Consider the following 9,843-nt stretch of genomic DNA (forward strand, 5'->3'; position numbering starts at 1 on the left):
TTCTACCTTCTGGTGCATTGGAATAAAAAAAAAATATTAAATATTATCAAAATTTTCTTTAAATAAATATTTAATTTGTTTTTTAATTTTTATCTTTAGTTTTCTGTATTTTTATTTTAATAAAGTCTATTGTAACAAAGTCAAGGAAAAAAATTATTTCGAAATTCAAACATTTTCTGACGTAATTTAAGTTGGCCATGAAATCATAAAAATGGCGCCAAAATAAACTTTTTACGAATTTTCAGCAAAATAATAAAAAAAAACATTTTTTTTGTTTGTTTGTTATTTCAATCAAGTTTATTCAATTTATTCTCTCTTCAGGTAAAATTTATTTTTCTTATCAAAAATCCATTTCTTCTTCAGTTTCCTTCCCAATTTGTAAAACATTTCCTACTTAACTCTACTTTGTCAGTAATTTTCTTGCGTTATCAAAATCAGAACTTTTTTAACATCTTCTATTCAGTCGCTTGTCTTTCAGAATTGAAATGAAAATGTCTTAGCATTTTTTTTTATTTGTTACACGAATATTATTTAAATATGAGTTTAAGATCAATTTGTTTATTTTTTTGTACATTTTGATACTTTATTAATATAATTATTTTTTTTATTATTAAATATTTACTACTATTAATACATTTATTAATAATAAGACTTTTTGACGGGTTTTGCTTTGTTTTTAATTAAAAAATAAATAATTTATTTAGCGATCTTATTGGTTGGAAAATATGGAACTGAGGCATAATTGTCTCTTTTTTATGATTATTATTTTTCTTTTGTGGTTGTGTTAAATAAATATATTAAAAAATACAATCAAATCGATCACAATTTTTATTATTTGGAGACTTTTGATGTTTTTTGTCTCTGACATTTTTTGAATTTGAGTCATTTTTGGCGTTTGGCTCCTGCCCTTCTATTAATTTAGTCTTTGTAAATTGTTTATCTCTGGTATGCTATAAAAATTTCTTATACTTTTCCTAATTTTTGTCTGTTCCTTACGTCGTTAGTTCCCTCGTTAGACCTTTGAAGCGATTTTCTTAGCGATAATTCCCATGCGCCATTTGCACTTTAGCACAACAACGGCTCCAACGACGACAAAAACAGCTGCGCTCGTCGTTGCATGTCACTAGATTCGGATCTTTTGCGTTTGTGCCTGCAGTTCATCCATGCTTTTGCGCGCCGAATCTGTCGTGTCGTCGATAAGTCGACGTGTCTGTGTGAAAAGTTCGCCTGTGCTCTTCGCTGCCGACGTCGCCAAGTCATTCACTTCGGTATTTATCCTGTTAATCACCCATTCGAGGCCCTGTCGTCCCTTGCTGGCGTTGAAACTGATACTTTTTGTGAGCATATCTTCCATGTAGTGATTGAGGGGCACGCCGTCAACCTTCACGGTCGCTTCTTGACGCAACAACGTCTTCGATGGGTCCGTGGGATGCGGACTGTACGACAGCACTTCGTCCACTGACACGAATTTTCCGAAGGTAATGTTGTTCGTTTGCAGTGTCATGGTCTTCTCTTTCGGACAAACTGTCGATCTTTCACTCGCATAACACACTTTTGCCGTTCCAATTATCTGAAAGCAAAAAAAAATAATCAAAGTTTTAGATAACAAAGTTCATTGACCGGAAGTAACGAAGAGACAAAAATCGCATTGAAACACATTCCTTGACCTACAATTTTGTTAAATTTTATCATCATCGAGAGATATCCCGAGAATTTAACAATGTGACAACGCGAGCAGAGATATTTGGCAGCGACAGTAATGACGCTAATTATTTTATAATTATCATATCATGCAGCAAGTGACTGATAATCCGAGACAATGCGATGAGACAAGATAGAAGGTGAGCACGTGCAATGATAAAAAGCCAACTTTACATAAGAAATGTCGCTTGCTCGCATGAATGAATGACTTAAAATAGAAAAATTAGTCGCAAATCCAATAAATTGTATTATTATCCGTAAGTGTGCTTCATGTCATTAGATAAAAAGTTGCCAGAACATGCTTTGAGAGCACATTTTAGTTGCCGGATACTGAATTTTTATTTTTATTGAATTTTAGTTAAAAACTTATTTTATATGGTTTTAGAAAGTTTTTCACCTTTTTAGATTTCTTTGTGTAAAAATTTATGTTTTGATTGAATAATTTGATAAGAAAATTAAAACAAATTTATCGAAAACTATTAAAATTTTGATTTGCTTGATCTTTAGTTGACATTGGTAAGCCAAAAAGGTTGGAATTTTTATCACATGCATCTAATTTTATCCGTTTTTGGTCATTTGAAGGTAATTTAATTTTTTTTTCATTAAATTTAAAGCATTTTTATTTAATTATCGTTTAAAATCGTTTAAAAAATTAATTTTTGAGCATTTTAATTTAATTTTTCATTAAATTTTGAAATTTTTGATAATTTTTAGAGCAGAAACAGTTTTTTAATTTTATTTTTTTTTTATAAAAATTTTGAATTTTTTTCTGTTTTTAAAATATTTAACAATTTTTAAAGTAAAAAAAGCTAAAAGTTTATTTTTTTTATGAAAAAGTTTCTAAAAATCTTAATTTTTTTTTATTTTTGATAATTTTAAAAGCATTTAATACTAATAGCTTAAAATTATATTTTTTAATCAAAGTTTAATTAAAATTTTATTTTTTTTTAAATTTTAAAAGCATAATTAGCTTAAATTTTAATTATTTTTAATTAAAAATTTTATAAAAATGATATTTTCTATTTTTTAAATTTTTAACAATTTTTAAAGCTTAAATTTAATTTTTTTAATGAAAATTGAATTTTTTTTTTCTATTTTTAGCGAAACTTCTATCTGTTATCTACAAAATTTGAACTCCCGACTCGTGTCTGACATTTTCTACGTTAAATTTCAGTGATAAGAGGAATCTCCCGTAAAGCATTTGATTGTTTCCTTACGTAATTACACAATTCTTGTCTCTCATTCACAAAAATCGCACAATATTTCACTTAAAAAGCACTTAGTAACAGCTGTTTCGTTAATTTCACACCCGAGACGAGTTCATTCATTCGTTTCAATGTCATGGCAAAAGAAAAACTTACCGCTTGTGCCCATTTTGGAAAGTACCACTGTGAACTGACGACTCTGTGTGTATGCAAAACTCCATTATCATCGACTCGTCGCTCCACAACGTCTGTTCCTATCACAGCTGTATTCATGGGATTTGGGTATTTGCGCCATGCAGCTTGTGCCACTGTCTCCCATGGATGACTAAAATGCGAAAAAAAATTAAAATTTTTGATCGAAAATGACAGGAAAATTTTAAAAATGCATGACGTCATGCCAATCAAAGAAATTTTCAAGGCCAAAAATGCATTTTCCCGTCTTTCCTGTCTCACCGCCGTCATTTAACGCGCACATGAATACATAGTTATCGCTACATGACACACGTTTTTCTTCGACGATGAGTTTCTTATCTACACTTATGTCGAAATTTTGGAGTTTGCCCTTTTTACATCGCTCGAAATAACTTGTTTCACAGTTTTGCCTATGCGATTCATTCAAAATACGAGTTTTAGTGCACTTTACGGTGTTTCTATGCCCTATCTATGCATAAATGGCCCACATATGAATCTTCTGGATGGATTTTTTCCACATTTTACGCAGCATTTCGCGACGTTTTGGCCTTTTCGGAGCGATTGCGACACCGATACTCACTTAAATACGTGTTCAGACGTCCAAATTTTCATCTTTTGTTGTGGGTTGTGTGAAAAATTCAACCGAAAGAAGGGAATTTATTTTTAAAACACACAATTGTAGCTGAAAATTATGTAATTGAATGACTTGTTTGCTGAGAATTTTCCTATATGCTTGGCTAAAGCACAGCAAACCACACCGTTCAATCGTCTGCGAATGACTGACGACGAGTGGTGATACTGTTTACAGCGTTTGTTCTCGGACGAAAGCATTACGCCCCCGCGCTTAAATTCGTTTGAAAACAGTACTGTCATACAGTGAGGCGAATGCAAATGATAACACAATTCCAGTCACTATCCTGCAATACACACTAATTTTTCGAAAAATCCAAGTTACTCGCCTCCTCGAACACACTAATTTTTTTTCAAAATCCAAGTTACTCGCCTCCTCGAACACACTAATTTTTTTAAAAATCCAGTTACTCGCCTGCAGTGCACACTAATTTTTTTTCAAATTCCAGCCACGAGCCTCAATTATAACGCATATAACAGTTTCAATTTCAGCCGACTCACTCAGAACATGTGCTGAAAAAAAATAAACAAAAGAATTTTTTGGGATTTAATATTGAAATTTAACATTTTAGAAGCAATTTATAAAAATTAAAAGTAGCAAAATATGGTAAGAAGCCTTTAAATTTTAAAATTTCATCAAAGTTTATTAATTTTTTGTTGAAACATTCACAGGACGTTCTAAAAAGACCGGCTGAAGAGTTCGAGAACGATGAAATGGTTGAAGAGCTATGGGCCATAAAGGCATTTGATCATGCTGAAGTCTTCTTTAATGTGAGTTTTTTTTTCAATTTTTAATAATTTTTTTCAAAATTTTTATTTTTAGTTAATTTCATCATGCAATCCACGCGAAATTCATCTTAGCCCGTTCGATGATCAAATTTATACGACTTTCAGACAAGACTTTCCCACAATGAATATTGAACACTTGAACGAATCCGAGATGAAAAGTCCTTCGGGCAAAGAACAATGGCGTAAATTTATCGAAAAATTCAACAAATTAGAAGATTTTGGTTACGGATCGCTGATACGAGTGAATGCCAATGAGGATTTTGGTCCCGATAACTCGATGCTTGTGGTGCGGATACAATTTTTAGCCATTGAAATTGCGAGAAATAGAGAAGGGTATAACGATAAAATTTATAAAAAATACGCCAAAGCTCGAGCGGAAGAGAAACAAGGTTAAAAAAAAGCAAAAAATGTGAAATAAAAGAAACTTTTTTAATTTTTATTGATAATTTTTTAAAAAAATGAGAACCCTTCCGCACTGTATCTTGGTTAAATGCTCAGTCGATAAAAAAAATATAGAAAATTATTCTGTAAGAAGTTTGAATTGAACTCCGGTGCCTCCGATCATCGTTTTCTTCCACGAAAAGTGATTTTTGGTCAAGTCGTCGCACAAGTTTGCGTAATTATTTAGCTCCAAATAGTCATTTGGTAGCAAGATAATTGCGCATCCGCCGCCTCCAGCACCCGTCAACTTTGCCTTGAACCCGTGATTATCGGAAATGGCGAAAATTTTCTCCAATGCTGGATGGGAGACTTCAATCGCACGCAACAAATTGTTGTTGATCGAGAACAAATTGGCCAGTTTTTCGTATTCGTCGTCTTCCTCGGCTGCCAAAACTTTGACGGCATCCTCGACACAATTTCCCATCGCATCGAAAATCGAGTTGAGGGTAGCGGGAAAAGTTTCTTGCAATTGTGCGACGTGAGCGACCAAACGCGAAGTGCTGCGACTAATTGCCGTATCGACGATCATTATGTGAACAGGACGCTTCAAATGGATTTTCTCGGGTTCCTGTCCTTTGCAGAATTTGATGATGTCGCCGTAAGTAGCGATGGTGTTATCGATACCTGAGGGCTTTTCGTGCATGATTACTTCGGAATCGAATGCCCATTTGCTGATTTTGGTCAAGAGAGCGTCGTTGAAGGCGAATTCGTTCATTGAGGCGGCATCGAGTTGACCTTTCAAGAGTCTGTGAAGAAAAAAAAAATATTGAAAATAAATAAATTCAATAAAATTAAAAATTAATTAAATTTTGAATTTAATATTTTAGAAAATTATTTGTATAAAAACTAAAATTTTGGCTTAAATATTTCATCACTCATTAATTATTTAATTTTTTAATCAAAAGATTTTTTAAAAAAATAAAAAAAATAATAATAAATAAAAGTAAATATTTTGATTAAAATAAATTTTAAATAATTATAACTATTAATACCTAATTTTAAAAAAATTATTATTCTATTCAAAAAAATACTAAAAATATTTTTTATTTTGATTTAAAAAATTATTTTATGAAAATAATAAAATATTTAATTTTTTTTTAAATATTCAATTAGTATTTTAACCAAAATAATTAAATATTTATTAAAAAAAAGTTCTGCTTTCATTTACGTTTTTTTAAAATTTTAATAATGTATTTTTTTAAATTTTAAAATATTCTTATTACTTATTTTTTCTATTTAATTATTTTATTTGAATATTTAATTTATTTTTTATAAAAAATTAGAAAAATTAAAAAAAAAATCAACTTACTGCGTGATAACGTAACATCCTCCGGAGATACAAACCCCATAACTGGCTGAACTGCCCAATCCTGCTCCAATGGAAATCTCAGAATTGATGTCAATCTTACATCCCTTCGTTACTTCCTCGATTCCCTCACTTTTGAGAATCCGATTCAACAAGTACATCGTGACACCGACTGCCATTTCGATGCTCGAAGAAATTTTCTCGTCCTTTTGCGTGACATACTTGTAGATAAAATCCCGTTTTTCCCTGAGTTTGTACAAAAACATTGGCGGCTCTAAGTCATTGAAGCAATTTACTTCCTTCAAAAACAAATTTAAATTATCCAACGTAATGACACACGAGTACTCCAAGTTTTCATAGCGAATTTCGAAACGAGGCTCATCGATTGCTTGACAGTAAAAATAAGTGCGAAGATTTATGGGACCAGCTAATGCAGGTTTACCATAAACTACGGAATGCTCGCCGTGCAAAATGACTTTGCCGGGAGCGGAAACACGGAATTTGAGAGCGCGATCTAACATTTTATTGATTTTTTTGGGCTTCCCACTGTTCGGGCGTGAAAGTTTTCTGCGAAAAGGCGTGAATTGTCTTCAGTTCTTCAGCAAGAGCGGCGTTCACGAGACGATGTCTTTGTAACAATGCTTTTCCTTGAAATTCGGGAGACACAATTACAGCTGAAAATTTTCCTCCGCAACCGTCACTTTCGTCAACTACTTCCTAAAGTTGCAAAAAAAAAAATTTTTTTTTAAGAAAAACAACAAAATTTCAAGTCTTTCACTCTATTTTTTTAATTTTTAATGCAAAAAAGTTGTTTGTACGAAAAGTATGCAAAAAATGCCAAAAAGTGCACGCAACTGAAGGCGGAAATCATGAGAGGAAACAAAAATGGCAAATTCTTTGGTGGTTCGGCAAACAGTTGTAACGCGACAAGCACGATGGCAAAATAGACAGAAAGATAGAAGAAAACGCGTTTCATGTTGCTGTTGCTGGATTTTGTCGCACTCAAGTCGATTATTTGACTGACGTTGAAGAGATCGACTTTTAAAAAGTCCTTTCCATCCGATGAAAGTCCTACAACGAGTTTCATTCCGAGGAAATAGATCAATTGTGATGCGAGATAAGCCACTAAAAGTCCATCTTTCAACAAAAGCGGAAACATGCTGAACGTCGCAATCTGCAAAAACCAAAAAACAGCAAATGGCTCCAAGGGAAAAACGATCATCGCAGGTAACGTTGCCAATAAAATTGATTTTTCATGCACCTAAAATGATTTTTTTACAGAAATTAATTGAAAAATTGTTAAAAATCAATTTCTTACTTGAAATGAGAACAAAAAGAAGGCAAGTGATGAGTTTAGCAAGGCATACAAGAAAACTTTCTTCTTGGGATTCATCAAAAGATGCAAGCAAATTGGAATTACGGCAGCTACAGTGCACGTCAAACAGACCATTGCCATTTGTTCGTTAGTGAAGTGCTCTCTAAAATGAAAAAAATTAACATTTTGAGACATTATAAGCAATTTCAGGACTTACTTTATCTTGTAAAGTACATTGACGATGCACCAAACGTTCGAAACTTTGTCTTCAAAGACCCCTCTGTATATCGGGAATAGACGAGAAAGCACTTGAACTGTGTCGTTGTATCCCAAAATGAGCCATGGAGACCAAATTAGAGCAAAACTGGTAATTACTGTCGCTCCAATTTTGATTAAATTCACAAAACCGGTCGAAAAATTGAATCTAAAATAATTTTTTAATTAATTTTTTATATTTTTTAGAAAAATTTAAGACACTTACTTATCATTTGTGTCTCGAAAACTCTTCCCAAGCAAGTAAAAGAAGAACGGAAGTGCGTGATAAAGTTCCATTTGTTTGTAATTCAAAGCCAGAACGAACATAAGTGATCCCAGAACATTTTTATCTCGCAACAAACAAGCAACAGCCAATGCTGCGAACCCTAAGGACACATTATTGTACTGAAAATGCCCGTTATCGATCAAAATTTGTCCTGGATATGCGATACAAAGGATCATTTGAACGTAAGAAACCACCCGTCTTTGTCGCATTTCATTCCGGAAATTCTCATAAACTGCCACGCAAACAATTATCAAAGCTGGAATGTAAATCAGGAGATCCGCAACCAACACAGTCGTCCTCATGAAAAGTTTGTGGTTCTCCGTTGCGATTCCGCGTGACTTGTAGAGCTGCACAAATGACGAATCCATGGCTTTAGCTGCGAGTCCCATTGCATAACTGTGATATGCGGTAAGCGGCGGATAATCCAATCCCCAATAATTCAAGTCGTTTTTCGTGGTATTTTTGTACCAATTTTTCAGTTTTAGATTCACGGTGATTTCCTGCCAGTGACGCTGCGCCTCGTAATCGCCAAACATTGGGGGTGAATTTTGGCCGGAATGTGGATAAAGCGATATCGAGGCACGTAGAAAGATGCCGATGCATACGAGAAAAGCGTAAATTACGAGTTTTTCCATTGTTCCGTGTGACACAGCTTCACCTTTTTGTGCTATTTTTAAAGATTTTACGATTTAAAATGCATTCAAAACAATGGCCATTCACGAAATTTCGGAAGAAGCGAAGCGCTACGTGCCGGCTGTCGATTGTGCGCAGCACTTTTGACATTTATTTGCATACTTTTCATCTCGTGGGCTACCGACGACCCGTTTTCTGAATGATTTTTGATTGGAAGTAAAGGAAAACGAGCGAAAGGATACTTACCACATGTACTGCTTTGAGTTTTTCAGTCAACTTCTCTTTGAGGTATTGCTCGGTATAAGAAGTCATTAGAATGTTCAGGATCAAAATAAAAGATGGGCACGAATTTTTGTGTTTTTAACTGCTTTCATGGTAAGCAATAAGAAAGCGCTTACAAAAAATTCACCGTTGTGAGGCGCTATCGGTGCCGGAAATGAAAAAATCGGTGCCGGAAATGAAAAAATCGGTGCCGGAAATGGAAAAAATCGGTGCCGGAAATGGAGTTTTTGGACACCCTATTTTCGATTTTAATTTTGATTTTGATTTTGATTTTGATTTTGATTTTTACAGCAGACCTCTACTACCACACACACACAAGCACCCCAAAATCATCTGTACTCTCATGAACCATGTGATTTTTCTCGGCAATTTCCGCCGAATGGAAAATGAAACCGAACTTTCCGAGCAGTGCAGACAAATAGGACAATGTATTCCGTGTTTTCCTACAAATATTGCTTCTTTTCCCCCGTACACAGCTACACAACAACACATACAACAAGGACGATGATTCTGCGTTTCTCCCGTTCAAAACATTTTCTGAATGAAACATACACAAACGTTGCTCGGAAAAGCACCTCAAAATAAAATGTTAAGGACGAAACTACCCGAAGTGCGAAAATTACGGCTGATGCTGATGTTCTGCAGCAAGATTGTGTTGTGAAAAATTTCTTAGTTTCAGTGAGTTTTGTGATGCGGATTGCACTGAATTACCACAACCAATACACACATTTAATATCGCGCGCGCACAAAAATTATCCTTTTTTTATAGCACTTTAATAGTATAAAAAAAATTAAAAATAATAAAAAA

General features: G+C 33.6%; 4 protein-coding genes across 4 annotated transcripts; 1 reads left to right on the forward strand and 3 right to left on the reverse strand.

Annotated features, from left to right (window-relative positions):
• Positions 1 to 557: 557 nt before the first annotated feature.
• LOC134830410 (protein slowmo) lies at positions 558 to 3,872 on the reverse strand. The gene is made up of 3 exons (XM_063843889.1): positions 3,679 to 3,872; positions 3,063 to 3,231; positions 558 to 1,570 (listed from the first exon to the last, which is right to left on the reverse strand). The coding sequence occupies exons 1-3, from the start codon at positions 3,708 to 3,710 to the stop codon at positions 1,124 to 1,126; spliced, it is 648 nt and encodes a 215-aa protein (XP_063699959.1). The 5' UTR covers positions 3,711 to 3,872; the 3' UTR covers positions 558 to 1,123.
• Positions 3,873 to 4,214: 342 nt separating this feature from the next.
• On the forward strand, positions 4,215 to 4,956 carry LOC134832678 (protein PBDC1). The gene is made up of 3 exons (XM_063846786.1): positions 4,215 to 4,335; positions 4,401 to 4,499; positions 4,552 to 4,956. The coding sequence occupies exons 1-3, from the start codon at positions 4,333 to 4,335 to the stop codon at positions 4,909 to 4,911; spliced, it is 462 nt and encodes a 153-aa protein (XP_063702856.1). The 5' UTR covers positions 4,215 to 4,332; the 3' UTR covers positions 4,912 to 4,956.
• On the reverse strand, positions 4,928 to 6,928 carry LOC134832677 (uncharacterized). Its single transcript, XM_063846785.1, has 2 exons — positions 6,268 to 6,928; positions 4,928 to 5,704 (listed from the first exon to the last, which is right to left on the reverse strand). Exons 1-2 carry the CDS (start codon positions 6,783 to 6,785, stop codon positions 5,038 to 5,040), a joined length of 1,185 nt encoding a protein of 394 aa, XP_063702855.1. The 5' UTR covers positions 6,786 to 6,928; the 3' UTR covers positions 4,928 to 5,037.
• Positions 6,929 to 7,035: 107 nt separating this feature from the next.
• Positions 7,036 to 9,114, reverse strand: LOC134832675 (probable dolichyl pyrophosphate Man9GlcNAc2 alpha-1,3-glucosyltransferase). The gene is made up of 5 exons (XM_063846784.1): positions 9,000 to 9,114; positions 8,061 to 8,787; positions 7,797 to 8,003; positions 7,583 to 7,742; positions 7,036 to 7,525 (listed from the first exon to the last, which is right to left on the reverse strand). Exons 2-5 carry the CDS (start codon positions 8,753 to 8,755, stop codon positions 7,052 to 7,054), a joined length of 1,536 nt encoding a protein of 511 aa, XP_063702854.1. The 5' UTR covers positions 8,756 to 8,787; positions 9,000 to 9,114; the 3' UTR covers positions 7,036 to 7,051.
• Positions 9,115 to 9,843: the final 729 nt, after the last annotated feature.

The sequence above is a fragment of the Culicoides brevitarsis genome, chromosome 2, assembly GCF_036172545.1.
Source record: "Culicoides brevitarsis isolate CSIRO-B50_1 chromosome 2, AGI_CSIRO_Cbre_v1, whole genome shotgun sequence".
Classification (NCBI taxonomy): Eukaryota; Metazoa; Arthropoda; class Insecta; order Diptera; family Ceratopogonidae; genus Culicoides; species Culicoides brevitarsis.